At 37.8% G+C, this 18,676-nt stretch overlaps 1 protein-coding gene across 2 annotated transcripts in view; it reads right to left on the bottom strand.

Moving 5' to 3' along the window:
- The window catches only part of LOC149500648 (DGAT1/2-independent enzyme synthesizing storage lipids), a 37,848-nt gene that overhangs the window by 2,882 nt on the left and 16,290 nt on the right, over nt 1-18,676 (bottom strand). For both annotated transcript variants that reach the window (XM_089735894.1, XM_089735893.1), the window contains exons 2-5: nt 4,244-4,382; nt 3,847-3,941; nt 3,164-3,328; nt 1,010-1,203 (exon numbers count right to left, since the gene is read on the bottom strand). In XM_089735894.1, the coding sequence (XP_089592020.1) occupies nt 1,010-1,203; nt 3,164-3,328; nt 3,847-3,941; nt 4,244-4,382 (593 nt within the window). The remainder of the gene's footprint in view (nt 1-1,009; nt 1,204-3,163; nt 3,329-3,846; nt 3,942-4,243; nt 4,383-18,676) is intronic.

Here is an 18,676-nt window from a genome sequence, read left to right as displayed (position 1 = left end):
TCTTTCCTTACATTATCACGTTAATATAAGTATATAAAATTTAAGTAATTACCTAAGCTTCTCTCTCAAGTTACACAATTTCGAATATTAAATAGTTCAACTTAGATTAGTTTAAGTTACTGCTTCTGTCGGGCGTCCCGAGACGCACACGTTTTTTTTCATTTATAGACTTTCATTTTTATTCGCGAGAAATTGTTCGAGATTATCCTCCGTGCTATTTTAGTGTCAGGTGTTTACCAGAGTCTATTGAAGTTACAACATGCCGCCTCCCACCTTGAGACATGAGGTCTAAGTCTCGGTTAAATATCGGCCCACCCTTCAAACATGTCTGCTTCGTGGCAGAAGTAGGTATATTGGTGGTATATTGCGAGCTTACAATACTGCCTACCACCAGTAGATGCCGGTTGCCAATCACAGTACACTGGTGTAATACTCAGAGAACGATAAAAGCTTCGGCTACCCCCACGGAGAGAGATGAGATGCTGTTCAAAGCCTACAACACACCTAGCAGTGTAAGGGTCCGTTCACCAGACCAGCTCGGAGGGCATCGACCCGCTTTTTTCTTTTCACACAGACCGGATTGTATACGTTTGGAAATGGCCGGAGCAGAGCCGCCAAATATTTCACACAGACCGAACGGAAGAGATTTGAAAGTCGATCGGTTACGTGAGCCAGAAAGAGCGCGCAATACGAGTAGGTCGGCTCCTCTTATTCACACACGCAGCGCGTTAATGCATTCTTAATGACAATAAAAGTACACATGCAAAAATAAACTTTACTACAAATACTCAAAACTCTGTTTCCATTAATTCAAAAAATCTGCTCTCCTCTTCGAGCCGGTCTCGGTGAACGTTCATCACGGAATATGTGAAGAGGCCATCATTCGTCTCTTAAAAGAACTCCATCGAACAGTCCCTCTGGCGTTACTTGAAAATCCGATACCGTCTCTAATCATAAAAATTCATAGCTAAACAATTCAAATCCTATGTCAAACGAATATAAACCTTACCACTTTAGCTTCGAGGGCTACTTTCGCGAAGCCGACTCGCGACTTCCAGTTCAACCTGTAGTGGTGATCACCGAACTGGGCCTCGTAAACGCCCCCCGGCGATATGGCCAGAGGGTTGCCGGCCTTCAGCACGGAAGCGCACGTCTGGACCGTCCCAGGTATAACGCATAAGCCCTCAAGCAGCGCTTTCCAACCTGGATGGATTTAAACAGAATATCTTTAAGTTATCGCTGCTCGTACATCAGACACGATTCAAAACAATCATACCGCTAAAGGACAATGCCCAAAAGTTGGCCAACTTTATGTCAAAACTATTTGTACTTGAAAAACTATGCCTTATTTTTTCACGTTGTTTAGTTTATGTATCAACATTTCTTTCAACCTGGCATTGTTTTACAAAAAAATAAATTACTTATTTGATAACATCCCAAAACTGAGTGCCATAGTTTTTAAATTCGTCAATAGGCAAAGGGCTTAGCCCATAAAGCCTTATAGTAAACCTTTAAGCTGCCAAACGAAAGAGTTGTCTGTGACTTGAACAACAAATTTAAAAAAAATATTATTATGAGGATATAATAATAATAAAATGTACGTAAGGGCTTATTTCTAGCAACATTAACCACAATGAACTTATTTAATACTGTAAATAATGATGAGAGCGATTATTGATTTCGAGGAAAACAATTAACAACTTGATTTTAGCTGCAGAAAAAAACAGATTTCTCTCAAACCTGGGTGAGAATATAAAAATCGTTTTCTGAATATGAAACGATATTTCTTTGTCTATCAAATTAAGTTAAAACCATCATGACCCGACAACTTTTTTTAAGGGCCCAAACGCCCTAAGAAAATGGGCATTGTCCTTTGATTAATACGTGAACACTTCAAAATGCCATTAATTCCAAGTATTGGTGTGTATTTAATGTCAGATGCCGTAAAGCAAGGTCACCAAGCGCCTGCTGACTACTTGCCAGGAAAGGATCCGGAGTTTCTTTGGGCACATAATGCGATCCCCATTGCACAGCCTGGAGAAACTCATCATTCTCGGACAAATAGAGGGGAAGCGCGCTACAGGAAGAGCGCCAGCTAGATGGGTGGACCAACTCAAGAAGGTGACTGGAGGCCAGATACGAAGAGCGGTACATATGGCGCAGAACCGGACCGAGTGGAGAAGATTGACATACAGTCACGATTCTCAGCATTGAGGGAACAACCAGAAGAGAGAGAGAAGCCGTAAAGCAGTAACGCATTTTAGTTTGAAGGGTGAGGCAGTTGTTGTACTGTAAAGCTGAGATCTTAGAACTCATATCCCAAGGTGGATCTCTATGGGCTCCGGTTATTACTCAAGACCAGGTGGGCAGTGAGCCCGTCCACTCGCTTAATAAAAACAATTAAAAAGATATGTCATAGAGCGAAAACGAAATAAAATATTGTTGTTAAAGCAGACGAAAGAAAAAAATAAAGAATTTCAGTCACAATTAAAACTAGACTTTCTTGTTTTAGAAAACTAACAGTACAAATACGTCCATATAGAATATTAAAGATAGGTTAATAGAAACCAAACAACTTCCATCATTAGCAAAACACGTGTGTAGACAGCCAACAAAAATAAACTTTAACCATCCCTAACCTCATCACCATTATCCTGCCCTTCTCCCAGTCACCTGGGGTCGGCGCAACATGTTTTCTCCTTCCACACTCTTCTATCATAGAACCATTTCTTCGCTCACTTCCTTCTTACCCATATCGTCTTTCACGCAATCCATCCATTTCTTCTTAGGTCTACCTCTTCCTCTATGTCCTTCCACATTCATAGTTAACATTCTCTTACCAACCTCATCATCCCTAACCTAAACCGGACAAATCCTAATTTGATATAACTACGAACGCTTAAATAAAATCGTGAAAATATTTTTAGATCCATATTTTATTATTCCACTAATAAAACCACATCAATACTAATGGGCATCACTAATTGCCTTACGATAACCGATACGGTGTTAGGTACATTTGTAAAGACTTTCAGCTGTTAGGAGTCATTCGTAGGCAAATCCTGTCCCTCCTGGCTGATCCTGTACTCGTTCACGGGTCCCAGTAAAGCTGGAAAGGTCTCTGGTAAGCCCACAATCCCCCAATTCCGTCTTAGAAACTCACCCGGTATTTTAAATAGAATCCTGTCGGCGACGGTGTGGATGTGCCTCCGTTTGAATAGCAGCATCCTGGCTATGAAGTAGTACATGTCTATGGGCAGAGCGCCGTGATAGTAGATCACGAGGAACGGCCCGTCTGGAACGTTTTCAAGGCCTCGGATCTCGTAACCTGAGAGATAAAAACGCTTCGATATTAGACCATGAAAACTGGCACTAAGACCGAAAGTCTTTTGCTGGGACTTTTTTAAGAGTCTGGTACTAAGAAATATTTAGAATAAAAATTTATTTAGTACTATTCTATAGTAGTACATATATTTACAACTAAATTTATTAACTAAAATTATTAGTTATTTTTAGTGCATGAGCCTCAGGTAATTTCAGCTTTAGACAGAAACTTTACTTTACACCAAAAAATAATGAACAATAAAAATCCGCCAACAGACTGGCTGTTGACGGATTTTTATTTCGATGTCTATCATCCTAAGCAATAACATCGAACATTGTTGAAATATATTTTGAGATATGCTCTGTTGTCTTTCTACGGTTAGCCAAAATTTTAAGTTTTCCGAGTTGTGCGTCACCAATCAAGTTTGCGCCGTGTGCAACAGAAAGCCCTATTGGTGCCATTTCGCGCGTCAGCTTTCTTGTCTACAAAATTATTTGGGTGAAGGCGATTTCCGAACTCACCGTGCCAGAGCCAACCGTGAGCGTCCCACAACGCACAGACAGCCAGTCTCGCTGCGTGACGCCAATCGCTTTGAACTCCGGCAACGACCCTTAATCTGAAACAACAATTCATTATCAAACTACCCATTGCGGGTAACCAACACTCTGCCTATTTCTGCCGTGAAGCAGTAATGCGTTTCTAGCAGTGCCGTGAAGCAGTAATGCGTACCTTCAAACTTGTATCTCAAGGTGGGTGACGCATTTACGTTGCAGATGTCTATGGGTTCCAGTAAGTACTTAACACCAGGTGGGCTGTGAGCTCGTCATACCATTGACTTTAAAACCGCGTTTTTCGCGATATGTCAATAGCTCGTCTGACTGTCTGAAACAATATAAAAAAAAAATGAAATGTACATACCTATATAATCTGTAAAGGTGAAATATAATACTGCTGATGTATATGAGGATTATGATGACGGCCGGCAGGAGGAAGGTCACTATAACAGGAGTCAGGAACCAAGTTAACCACAGGCTGTATTCTGTGTCAACGTATTCCACTGTAAATGGAAAAAAAATACATCAAGCTTCAGGCATTTTATCTTTAAGTGTTTAAATTATATTATCAATCCTATAGTTTAAATGATGGTTGAAAAAACACGGACATGATTTTATTTATTTCTCTAGATCAGTAAACAATGTACAGACTATCTGGCATTAAAGGATTACAACAAGAATAGCCCCATCAATTCCGGTAACCAGTGCATACCGCGCGTGAACTCGTTTGCACAAATATGAATTGCGAAAAAAAAGCATAAAATCTAATTTCCATAACTAATAGAGAGAACGGACTTTTTGGCGGGTACGCGAGGAGCGAAGTTGTGTGAATTGTTTTATTTTGTTAAGTTATTGTTTCTGCAGATTTAAACGTAAAATAACGGTGGTTATAAACCGTTTAGCATCTGTGAAAGTGCTCAAATGTGGGAAAACGAAACAAAGTCGTAGGACGCGGCTTCTCGATTTCCTCCAAAAGCACAAGTTCCAGTCTGAGCATTTTTTCATCCCAATCGATTACAATTTCAAATAAATAAGATTTATCCCATTTCACTTCATATCATTTTTAATATAACATAGTATGTATGTAAGGGAGTCCGTATAGAGTACCTTCTTTATTTCGCGGGAAAATCGTGTTTTTGGATTTAACACCACAATTGAAACAATAGGAGTTTTATTGTTGCAGTGGTTTACACAGTTCTAAGTTATACACTTTTTTTTTTGTCGTTTTTAATTTTCTGCGGTAAAAAGGTCCCGTGTCACAGACTATCTTCTTTTTCCAACTTCTCGTGCGTTCCGGCTTACGCAGCATAAAAAGGTGCATTCTTAAACGCCACATATGTATTTTTACCGCTTTTGCTAGGGCTAGTGTTAGTAAATTCTCTTAGGTTGAACCCGTGATCTCACCTACCCGTCCGGGCGTAACTGGAACGGACTCTTAGCCTACCAGTGAATAGGTATGGAGAGTAATATTTTATAGCAATAGAGTATGGAGTAATAGCATCGCATCACCCATTGCCATATTAAAAAAAAAAGAATAAGAACAGGAGAGAACATTTTATCATTAAATTTTAAATTAGAATGTGGTACAATGACAAATGTTCCCGAAACCCATCGTCAAATTTAATTTAAAAATGAAAACTGACAGGATGCACGTAAACAAAAGCCGCCAAACGATAACAACTGTCACTATCGAATCGATAATTTAATATCAACGTATCCTGTTCCAATCACTGGATGCTGTACATTTAGTGATATTAAATTTTCCTCGCGACACATCCGGCTGTTATCAGATACATTAAGTCTAATGAACGTCTAGTTATATACGTATGCGATTTTCAACCTTATTCCATTGGCTCTACATACAATAATGTCTCTTCTGTACTGACCTACTAACCGTGTGCAATGTTTTTTTTTTTCATAAATTCTCGAACAAGCAATTAAAATGTTCGACCGGTAAACGATGTTTTGATTTGATATTATCGTCCTTATGACTTTGAAGTTAAGAATGAAATTTGCATTAGCCGACGACTTGAAGCACGATGACCTTACCACGCAACACGCACTGAACACGAGGGCTTCAGAGATATGCAATGTATCATAAAATAATGTGTTAATAATTATTGACTTATTCATTGGTTAATGCGAAATTTATCTAATTTATTAAACATTTTCTCTAATAAATTAAAATATACGTTTTCATATAGAAGTACATCGAATGAAAGTTATAAACGCTTTAGACGTTCCGAGGAGATCACGACTCACCTCGCATTACCAATGTGCCCATGGACATCATCAACTTAATGTTCCTACCCACCTTGAGACATGAGTTCTAAGTCTCAGTTCTATAGTACGACTGCCCCGCCCTTCAAACTGTAACGTATTATTGCTTCGCCGGAGAATTCAGTAGGGTGTTAGAACCTGTACCACTCAGGTGCACCGCCCAGGAGTGACAGGATAAGAGCGACAGATTGGCAGTGTGTCCCGACCCTGCAAGCTGGTTCTGACCCGGCGAAGTATCCCGAAACACCAGCGGCAGTTTCGATAAGGCTATGCGTCATGATAATCGCCTTATTCTTGCCGCCACTGACTACTCCCCGAATCCTGATCACGCAGGAGCCAGTCACCGTAGACGTCCTAGACACGTCCATCAGATCCAATAACCCTTGCATAAGACGCCTTCAGCTCTAACACTAGGAGCAGGCTTAGGGACCCCGGTAACCTTACTCGTCGAACTCGGCAAAGAGTTCGACGTGCAACCTAAACCATGCATCAGCCCGCTGAGTTTCTCGCCGGATCTTCTCAGTGGGTCGCGTTTCCGATCCGGTGGTAGATTCTGCGAAGCACGGCTCTTGCTAGGGTTCGTGTTAGCAACGTCGTCAGGTTTGAGCCCCGTGAGCTCACCTACTAGTTAAGGTTACGCTGAAATAGCCTCTTAAGGCTATCAGCTTAGGTATGGAAAAAAAAGGCTGACGTGCAGAGCCTTCAATTCGCTTGAAAGGCTCCATCGGCCGGCGTCTTTGGGGTGAGTCGCGCATCTAGTTGTAGGGTTGAACGCGGGAAACCTCCTACTCTGCCCAGATTCTAGCCCCGGGCGGAGTGAGAGAAGTGCAATGGAAGTCGTTTGGTGGATAGAGCCATCCTTGGGTTCGCGATCTGCTCACAACATTTGCAGACGGTCAAGTCCCACATACTCTACGTGCCCCTTAGACGCGGACACCTAGTAAGAATTTCGGCACATAGCCCGAAAAAAAGATATGTGGAGAATCATTATTATATTATAAAACTGGGCGAGCTAACAATCTTAAATGATAAACGGCCATATTATAATATCAATCTTGTGCAAATATTATTATTTTTTAATATTAGCTACGACTTTATCTACGTAATAAATAAGATTGATATTATTCTAGCCATAAAAATAAATTTAAAAATAGAAAGAACAAAACAATCCATTAACATCACAAAACCTTTTGCGCTTATCATCTTATCAAAGTCACAGAAATGACATTAACGCTTTATCAATTTTTTTAATAGTTTTTTTAACACACCAAGCAAAGACATCAACGGCCGTAATGCCAAAATAACTGCCACGACCCTTGATGCACCGAGATGCATCGCCACGGGTTAGAAACAGCCGAGAATACGAACAAGCCATTAAGATAATATTATTATTATGAAATATTAATGTTTATTATGCCACATTTAGATAACCTACGACACCGATCACTCGTCTGTGGCTTGATTGATGAACGTGAATTATTTAAGCGAAGGAAAGTTTTTTTTGTTCTAATTAATTTTATAATTTTCTTTTGGATTCCACGAGGTTTTGTAAATGGCGTTTGCTTTTTAATGGCTAACAACGGTCTGCTGGTACCTCTTTTTAGTTGTCTTAGGGCTGTGCATTTGTAGCTTAAAGTATCGAGATGTCTCGGACAAATCGATACTTCAAGAGCACGGCATGGAGCAGTTAGGTATTAGAAAATAACAGTGGATATCGAGATACGGAAAATTAAAACATAGGAGTTATTTTAATTTTCAATTATATACTATTGGTAGTTTAAAAACAAACAAAAACTTCCTTAGATATCACCATTTTGCTTTTTATCCTGTTGAAATTGGTCAGGACATTAGGAGTATTTTTTTTTTTTTATTGCTTTCACAGGTGAACGAGCCCGTCTGGTTTTAAGTAGTGATCGAAGCCTATAGAGATGAACAACGTAAAGGCCGCCACGCAACTTGAGACATGGGTTTCTAAGGGTGCCTGTCCACCGGAGAAACGGAGAAATGTTAACCAGTAAGATTGCACAAAATCAAAATCGCAAAATTGCAAAATGATCGCTCCGCTCCGGTGGACAGGCACGCTTAGTCTCAGTTTTACAGTACAACAGCCACCTCGCTCTTCAGACCGAAACGCATTACTGCTTCCCGGCAGGAATAGGCAGTGTGCTGGTACCTATCCGTCGTAATGTAAAAAACTGAGACATTAGAACTCATATCTCAATATGGGCGGCTGCATTTACGTTATAGATGTCTATGTGCTCCGGTGACCACTTAACTCCAGGTGGACCGTGAGCTCGTCTACCCAACTTAGCAAAAAAAAAAACCAAGTTAGCCGGTTCAATTTCGCAAAACGACAAACAAAAAGCGAGAAAAAAAAAAGAAATGTCGAGTCGAAAGAAAAAAACATGTCTCCTTTTTGTAATTTGTCCTTCAACTCTTCTTTATTATGAATGACAGATAAAAAATAACTTCATACAGCGTGTTCGATGATCGCATTAAAAACTATTTATTTAACAATTTAATTTTGATAACAGTACCGAATTCTGTTGTTCTGTGAAGCTCAAAAGTTTTTTTTTAAAGTGAAACTTCTTTAGGTGCTTTGAGAGTACAATTTAACTCGGGACAGATTCGTTACGGCTAGAGAGAAAAGATACAATTTAGTATGAGCGAGAGTGAGAAAATAGACAGAGCGTCCCGCGAACTATTCGAGCTTGGAGAGAGGGAGAAAGAGAGCTAGATCGTTTATATATATTTGGTTTAGGGGCATCGCCGCGTCGGCCACTAGATAAGTTGTTTTGTTAAAACATTAGAATGGTTTGTTTATATTTGATTAGTTACACTTGAAATTTTTACATTGCCGAGAAAATAAATTATTGTTAAGATTTTGGGTGTAATGATTTTTATATCGTTCCCTCACTACTGAGGATCGCGACCACTTGCGACGTACTCCCAATGTGCTCGATCATGGGTGGCATAGACTGCATGGTACAGACTACTGTAATGATGGACCAGTTCAATATCCGAGATCCACATATCCCGCGCGTGACCTTCTGTAATTATTTATTTATTACACTTCATGTAATGTCTACATTGGCGGACTTAATGCCTGTAGCATTCTCTACCAGTCAACCAAACATAGTGCATAATAAATAATGGTAGGTGCATTGAAAATTAAATTACAAATACATACATAACATACATAAGTGTAAATATATATACACAAATATACATATAAAAGAATGTGTGTAATGTGTAGGTGAGCTCACGGGGCTCAAGCCGAGAGTTGTTGCTAACACTGGCCCTAGCAAGAACAGTGCTTCGCAGAATCTACCACCAGATCGGAAACGCGACCCGCTGAGAAGATCGAGCGAGAAACTCAGCGGGCTGATGGATTGTTTAGGTTGCACGTCGAATTCTATGTCGAGTTTGACGAGTACGGTTACCGAGGTCCCTAAGCCTGCTCGTAGTGTTAGAGCTGAAGGCGTCTAATGCATGAATTATTGGGGCCAGATACAGGTAGGACGATGGAAATCTCGAGAGCTCATATTACGCATTACGGTCAACAAAATTGTAAAAGAAAATTGTAATTATAAATTGTAAACAAAATTGTAAAATGAGTATATCAGAGGAAGTGTGAAAGTGGCCCCGGTAAGCAACAAATTAAGGAGCGGACGGTTAGCGTGGTATGGACATGTGATGCGTAGAGAGAAGATTCATGTGACTAGGAGATGTATGGAGATGGTAGTGCAAGGTAGAGGGAGAAGAGGTCGACCGAAGAAGACATGAATGGAGTGTGTGAATGACGATATGAGAGAGAGAGGAGTGAGTGTTGAGATGACGGCTGATAGAAGAGAATGGAATAGAAAAATTAGCTGTGCTGACCCCACCTAGTGGGAAAAGAAGAGAAGAAAATTGTAAAAGTTTTTTTTTTTTCAAATTAACGTAGCGAAACAACACCCTGTACTCGTTTGTGTATAAGGCGTAATGTTTTCAAACGATAAGATAACGAGCTAAATGTATACATATGTAAGCGTATTATTATTAATAACCTTTTGATTTTCATGCAGTTAACAACTTTAACGTGTTATCAAGAGCACAATTACATACATAATACAATTTCTCAATTATATAGCTCGAAAATGGTAATGTTTTTTTCATAGAAAATTATATTAACAGTCCTGTTGTACAAAAACATCGAGGAGAATTACTGAGGGCGATAAAATAACAATGAATAAATGTGATAACGTCCATATTTAAGGTTTTTTTTAAGATACGATTTTTCATTAGAAAAATTTGTACCCGCCTGCGGGATTCGAACACCGATGCATCGCTCGACACGAATGCACCGGACGTCTTATCCTTTAGGCCACGACGACTATCGTGGCCTAGCTCATATTTGTATGGAATAGGATCGCTTGCCTACGTTTGCCGCTAGGGGCGTTGTTCCAACTGCATATAAAATTGTGCTAACTTAACTTTTAGGCTATCGAGAACGCACTAACCACACAGGTCGTGCTGCACCAACAAAAACCTTCTCCGGTCGCGGTATTTTATGTCTTTTTTCTTTATTTTGTTTTTGTTCTCTATGTAATTATTTGTTCATCTGTCGACATAAAGTACTGTGTTAATGTCGCTTGTATTATTAAAAAAAAACATGATGACGAAAAGTGTTTTTGTTTGTCGAAGCATACCTATACATATAAAATTATTTACGGAAACTAAAAGGTTCATAATTGTCCGACATGTGAATGAACGCGACACACTGAAACAAAGAAAGAAAATTTGGAGAATTTCATGAGTAAACTCTCTACATTATTTAACAGTTTTTTTTTTTCCATAATTAACTTTGCTTATTTTCGTTAATATTTTATTTAACCTTTTAACCTCTCTACTGCAGGTTTTAAACAGTGTAAATGTGTGAATTTTAGTCCCATTAAGAAGTTCATTGTTGTCTTAATAATACACTAGCGGCCCGCTCCGGCTCCGCTCGAGTCTTTAATAAACATTTCAACAACGTTGTTTTATTTTTTAAAATAAAAGAACACTTGTTGCGGCATAACTATAATAGTTAGATAGATGCTGTCACGACACTTTTTGTAAATAATAATGTGTTCTACAAAGTCGTAGAACATTATTTTATTCTATCATCAATAGTTTTCGCAGGGCACGCGATGTAAACAATGTTTTAGGTAATTTTTTTACACCTTGGGCTACATTATTGGAGTTTTAGTAAGGATCCCTAAGTTTTTTCAAAAAAGATTATAGTCTATGTCACTTGGGAATAGTGTAGCTTCCAAACAGTGAAAGATTTTTTCAAATCGGTTCAATAGTTTCGGAGCCTATTCAATACAAACAAACAAATCTTTCCTCTTTATAATATAGAAGTAAGAAGTAAGAAGTATAGATAATAGTATAAATGAATATTATATAAATGAATAGTTTAGTATATATAAATGAATATTTAAAAAAAACTACTATTTAAAAAAAAAGACATGCCCGCTGAGTTTCTTGCCAGTTCTTCTCAGGACGGAGGCTAGTTTTTGTGAATTGGCGGTAGTTTTTCATGACATTCAACAAGTGTGTACCTTCATTTATGTTGAATAAAAAAATATTATTTGATTTGATTTGATTTGATGGATAATTAAGAAAAGAGCGTGTTATATTTATCATATCAAAATTATTATGTTAGATAAACGATAAGATGTTATCATCGCTACCTACATAATCAAAGACTTGTATTATACCGTGTTAAACGCTTTCTCGAATCACTAGTGTGTATCGATCAACTTTAGATTTTAGAGTTGGCTCAACCTCTATACACTTATCTGTTGCAGATTTACTTTTTTTTTTTATTGCTTAGATGGGTGGACGGGCTCACAGCCCACCTGGTGTTAAGTGGTTACTGAAGCCCATAGACATCTACAACGTAGACGCGCCACCCACCTTGAGATACAAGTTCTAAGGTCTCAGTATAGTTACAACGGCTGCCCCACCCTCCAAACCGAAACGCATTACTGCTTCACGGCAGAAATAGGCAGGGCGGTGGTGCCTATCCGCGCGGACTCATAAGTGGTCCTACCACCGGTAACTCTTACTAGAGGTCCCGCAGTAGTCGAAATTCGACTATAATTAATTGGAATTGTAAGTTCGTTCACTATTATGATTGTATTTTATATTTCTAGAATCACAGATTTCGTCAAGACTACACTATAAAAAATATTAACAAAGACAAACAATGTTTAATCTATTCTCAATTTGACAACGGACGTCAAGAACAAATGTTTGACAATAAATAGTATGCATGCGTGTGTGCGTCAAATACATGGTATGTAGTGTGTGTAATGTTTTCTTTATTGATTTAATGTATCTTTTATGCATTATTTGAAAAATTATTAGCATTGTGCACTTCTTCTCTATATTCTCTATAAGTGTGGAAAATTTCATACTCCTCCGTCCGCGCAATTTTCGTATAAAGGCATAAAAAGTTTTTGCTTCACGTATTAATATATAGATTATATTTATTTATATTGATGCACAAAACAAATTACAAGCATAGAAATTATAAGTTTAAATATTGAACATAACAATCTGGATTGCAATTCAAAACAGGTGCATACAGAAAAAAATTTAAAACTGAACAGACGCCTAAGTGCCTTATGTGTATATACTTAGTCTGGCCATAAATACTGTTACAATTAAAAATAAACAAAATATTACATTTGAATTTGGAATCTGTCATTTTTATATGATTGCTCATTGAGTTTTCTCATTTTGGCGCCAATACATTGTACAATATTTTGCGATATTAAAATGGAGTGGGGTGATAAAGGGAACCGAATCGCTGTGATTGCATTGATTGCGCTGAAGACTGGCCGTCGTCTAGTCCCGATCTTAATCCGCTGGATTATGATTTATGGTCAGTTTTAGAGAGTACGGCTTGCTCTAAGCGCCATGATAATTTGGAGTCCCTAAAACAATCCGTACGATTGGCAGTGAAAAATTTTCCCATGGAAAGAGTGCGTGCTTCTATTGATAACTGGCCTCAACGTTTAAAGGACTGTATTGCAGCCAATGGAGCCCACTTCGAATAAGCTTTTCATACTTTAAATTGTTTTATATTTATGTATTAAACTAACACACTGTAAAAGTAATAAATGTTATTTGCAATAGGTATTTTGTTTATTTTTATTTGTAACAGTATTTATGGCCAGACTAAGTATACATGTATATACATATATACGCTCACACACACACACAACCGCACGCACACACAATCACCCACATATGTAAGTTACTATCTAATTAAATGAAATTAACCTACAATAACTGTAAATAGACATGCTTTAACAAAAACCGACTTCAAATAGAAAAAACAAGATATTCCAAAACAAATTAATATACACAAAAAAACAATAATCATCGAAATCGGTTGGCGTGATATTGACTTATTGAGTTATTCATCTATTTGTCGCGCGCGTACTTAATGCAAATTTAAGACTTATATGGTTTTCTTCTCGTGGATACCATTATCAGAACTGGACTAAATTGAAATGGGACCACACGAGAAGCGTTAGCTTTCTAATAAAAAAAAAGAATCATCAAAATCGATTCACCCAGTCAAAAGTTATGAGGTAACAAACATAAAAAAAACATACAAAAAGATAAACAACACTAAACAGTGTTCAAGCTAATAATAATGCACACGACGAACAAGCTTGTGTCCGTTAATGTTTAATCTTAATTATTTTAATACAACTCTGAAAACATTGTTAGCATCAGAATAATTTTTACCTATGCTGACAGCCTTGAGAGGCTATTTCAGCTTCGCCCGAACGTTTGTAGGTGAGCTCGCGGGGCTCAACCGGAGAGTTGCTAACACTGACCCTAGCAAGAGCAGTGCTTCGCAGAATCTACCACCGGATCGGAAACGCGACCCACTGAAAAGATCCGGCGAGAAACTCAGTGGGCTGTCGGAATAACAATTATGCATGTAAAAATTTAAATAAATAAATATGCAAATCAATGCTTGGAGGGTCTTACAATTTAAGTATTGTATTTATTATTCGATTCAAACAATTAATGTAATTACGTTCCAGTGTCGCTGAAATGCGTGATGTACGGAAAACATATTATTATGAACTAGCGACCCGCCCTCGCTTCACTTCGGAAACTGTATTTATTATTGATTTTTCCATTATTTAATGGATGTTGTTATACATATAAACCTTCCCCTTCAATCACTCTATCGATTAAAAAAACCGCATCAAAATCCCTTGCAGTTTTAAAGATTTAAGCATACATAGGTACAGACAGATATAGAGACAGAGAAAGCGACTTTGTTTTATACTATGTAGTAATTTACTAGCCGTACTCGGCCGCTTCACTGGGCGTTAAAAAAATAACATTACATAATGTCATTATGATTAGGGAGTCCAACACTCATATAAATATTAGCCTATCCATTAAGTACCAAGTTTCAAGTCAATCGGATGCATGGTTCAGTAGTTGTAACGGAACATCCGTAAAAACCACTGTAGATTTATATATTAAGTATAGATTTCTTGTCATGATTAATTTGAATTTCGAACAAGAAGTTTCCTTTAAGAAAGAAAAGAAAAACTATAACTTTTACTATTAAAACAAAAAAAAAATCCTTTGACGTGTCTTCAAATTACAATAAGGCATTGATGAGTCTAAGCCGTTAATCATTAAAATCGGCAAATAATATTTACTCAGAAACAAAATCTAATTGTGTAATTGTATTAAACATTTAGATGTGAAAGGATAGCCTAATAAATAAATAAAACAGGTCACGCTTATAATGTATAATAATATCAATCTCTCTTTTCAGCATCACCAAAAAATATGGCGCAAGAAAAATCCCGCCAAAAATGAATAGTAAACATTTTTTTTTTTAAATATGCAAACTCTTTTGTTTTTCAAACTACGTGCGTACGTAGCATGCTGTATGTGGGTGGTAGGTGCATATACCTTAACACCGCAAATATTTAAAAACCGATGCAATTGCTAACGTGAACGCTGATCACGGTATTCTACTGACATTATTAAACATATACTAGACGCGCCCGGCAGTTCTGACCGCGTTATTTTTTTTGTTAAGAAACAATGAAACCTTTTGATCCTGTGAACTAGTGATCCCCTGGTAGTCGAAATTCGAGTATAATTGATTGAAATTATAAGTTTGAACATTACTATGATTCTATTGTCAAAGACTATTATACTTCAGCCCATTGAGTTTCTCGCCGGATCTTCTCAGTGGGTCGCGTTTCCGATCCGGTGGTAGATTCTGCGAAGCACGGCTCTTGTTATGGTTCGTGTTTGCAACGTCGTCAGGCTTGAGCCCCGTGAGCTCACCTACTAGTTAAGGTTACGCTGAAATAGCCTCTTAAGGCTATCAGCTTAGGTAGGAAAAAAAAAACTTCTATAATCACAGATTTCTCCAAGTCTACACTTTAGACAAATATTAGTAACAATATTTAATCTATTCTCAATTTGACCACAGACTATGAGCAATAAGAAAAGTTTGTCAATAAACAAATAGTATGCATGCGTGTGTGTGTCAAATACATGGTAGCGTGTTTTGTTAATGTTAATGTTAATGTTTTTATTTTATTGATTTAATGTATTTTTTATGCATAATTAAAAAAATATTAACATTCTGCATTCCTTCTCTATATTCTCTATAAGTGTGGGAAATTTTATATTCCTCCGTCCGCGCAATTTTCGTAAAAATTAGTACAAAGTTTTTCCTTCACGTATTAATCTAAAGATTCCCTGAACGGTAAAGGCGTTGCTCAGGTCGGTGTCGGGGCCATAGCAACGGTTGCCATGGCAACGTTTGTTGTGCTTTCGTGTTCCACATAGGTACACACGCGACGGTAAACGAAAATAAAACCTTTCTGGATACGATATATGTACGCAAAATCCGTTCGTAACCAGGGCTGACATCGAAAAAGTATTTATGCCAAATGTAATAATTATCGGTAGGACGAATTAATTCTTGTTCGTTTTTATACATTATTTTATTTTATTTTTATTGCTTATATGGGTGGACGAGCTCACAGCCCACCTGGTGTTAAGTGGTTACTGGAACCTATAGATATCCACAACGTAAATGCGCCACCCACTTTGAGATATAAGTTCTAAGGTCTCAAGTATAGTTACAACGGCTGTCTCACCCTTCAAACCGAAACGCATTACTGCTTCAAATAGGCGGGGTGGTGGTACCTACCCGCGCGGACTCACAAGAGGTCCTACCACCAGTAACTATACTACATCGAGGTGCGAAAGGCTATTATTAGGTTTAGGTAACATCTTTGCAAGTTTATAAGAGAGACATTTAAAGTTGAAAATTTGAAAAAAATATCGTTACCAAAAAAAGTTTCTTTAGATATTTGAAGTAAGCTTAATTGAAGTTCAATTAAAAACATCGAACTGTTGATGCTAATATGAAATAAAACGGACCTTTCATTACAAAGATAAATGAGTCGTCTATTATCAAAGGTGGCAATCTGTACATTTGGACAAAAAAAAATTATTGATATGTCAATACAGATTGATTTGAATATAATCGTCTCCTTCAAAGAATACGGTTCAAAACCTGCATTAAATAAAGGTTAATAGTTAACCTGTTATTTATGTAAGATGTCGTTCAGAAGAGTTTTGTGACTGCCAATGGAATACAAAGTCAATAATTCGTTTTTCTGATTTACCAATAATTGTCCAAAAGTCACATTGCCGGCTTTGATAATAGTCGACTCAAATATCGTGTATTAAGGGAAATGTCGCTTGAACCAAATAGCCTGTTATCCCTCAATGGACCTAATCCAATTATGAATTTTAACGTATGTTCTCAAAGGCGTATGAGTTCTGTCGAAAACCTGCCTGTGGGTAGCCACAATACAGTTGCATCTTCGACCTCATGCCTCAAAGACATTCAGTTCTACTGTTTTAGGCTTCATGAGATGCATGCACCTATTTAAAAATCTGTATTTTAAAGTAACCAAAGTGAGCATTGCTTTGCATATGTTTAAGGTCAATAAAAGCTTATCGACGCTTGAAAGGCAAACGTGACTAAGCGACAATGCGTGAACTTTACAGTAGATCAAATTTAAGTTGAAATACCGGAAAAATCAAAAGATAGAGTCAGGAACGTAGACATAAGAACAAGAACGAAACTCACAGACATTCTCACCCGGATAGACGTCCAAAAATGGAGATGGGCTGGACATATGCTACGCCACCCCATTAACAAATGGAGCAAGCAAGTCACCCTCTGGCAACCAAGTGACGGCAAACGAAGTAGGGGTCGTCAAATCAGAAGATGGGAAGATGACTTGAACCAGACAGCGGGACCATTCTGGCTGAGAGTAGCAAGGGATAGGACCCATTGGAAGGAATTGGAGGAGGCCTATGCCAAAAGGCACACCGAACTTAGGGACCTCTTGTAACCCTATGTTTAGGAATAAAAAGGCTATTATTATTATTATACCTGAAAAAAAAATCTATTTTAACGAATCTAGATGTAGAATTGAAATTATTTTAATAGACCTAGAAATACATTTTTTTTTTTGCGCATCGATTTGTTATTGCCTATCATTTATGTACAAAGCAGTTATTGTCGCTTAGTCACGTTTGCCTTTCAAGATTCGTAATATTTTTCGTGGCTACCTAATAAATTTTCCCTTTAAAAAAATTTCTGGCTGCCTAAACTTTAAAAAAAAAACAATTATATTTTTGTTAAAGTTGAACATTAGAGATTTAGGAAGTGTAAATATAGCTTTTGTATTCTGGAAATTGTGGAAATATTGGCTTATGTCATTCACTGGCCCCTTCACGACTTGAGCATTTAGCAATGCCTTAAGCAAGTGGGGACATTTGATTGAAAACTCATCAATAATAATAATGTATGTATGTATTTATGTGTGCTCTGAGGAACTGTTCGAGATGATACCGGCATCTCGTTTTTACCATCGCACCGCTCGCCACCGGTGTAGAGTTCATCCATACTACCTCGAGCCACTGCGGTCATCCACAGTGCGTTTCCAGAGATCTTTTTGCCACGTACCATCCGGCTAAGGAATGAGCTCCCCTCCACGGTGTTTCCCGAGCGCTATGACATCTCCTACTTCAAACGAGGCTTGTGGAGAGTATTAAGCGGTAGGCAGCGGCTTGGCTCTGCCCCTGACATTGCTGAAGTCCATGGGCGACGGTAGCCACTCACCATCAGGTGGGCCGTATGCTCGTCTGCTTACAAGGGCAATAAAAAAAAAAGTTTAAATATGTATGTATGTATGTATATGTGATTGTGTATATATGTATATATATATACTGTTTTTTTTGTATATATTTGTAACTTAATTTAAATTTCATTGCGCCTACCACTATTTACTCTGCACTACTTTTGGTTGACTGGTAGAGAATGCCTTAGTCATTAAGTCCGCCAGTGTAAAATTTTACATGAAGTGTAATAAATAAATAAATAATTCATGTATGA

The sequence above is a fragment of the Bombyx mandarina genome, chromosome 20 (genome assembly GCF_030267445.1).
Source record: "Bombyx mandarina strain Sakado chromosome 20, ASM3026744v2".
In the NCBI taxonomy this organism is placed as follows: domain Eukaryota; kingdom Metazoa; phylum Arthropoda; class Insecta; order Lepidoptera; family Bombycidae; genus Bombyx; species Bombyx mandarina.
This window is presented reverse-complemented; position numbering and strand designations above follow the sequence as displayed.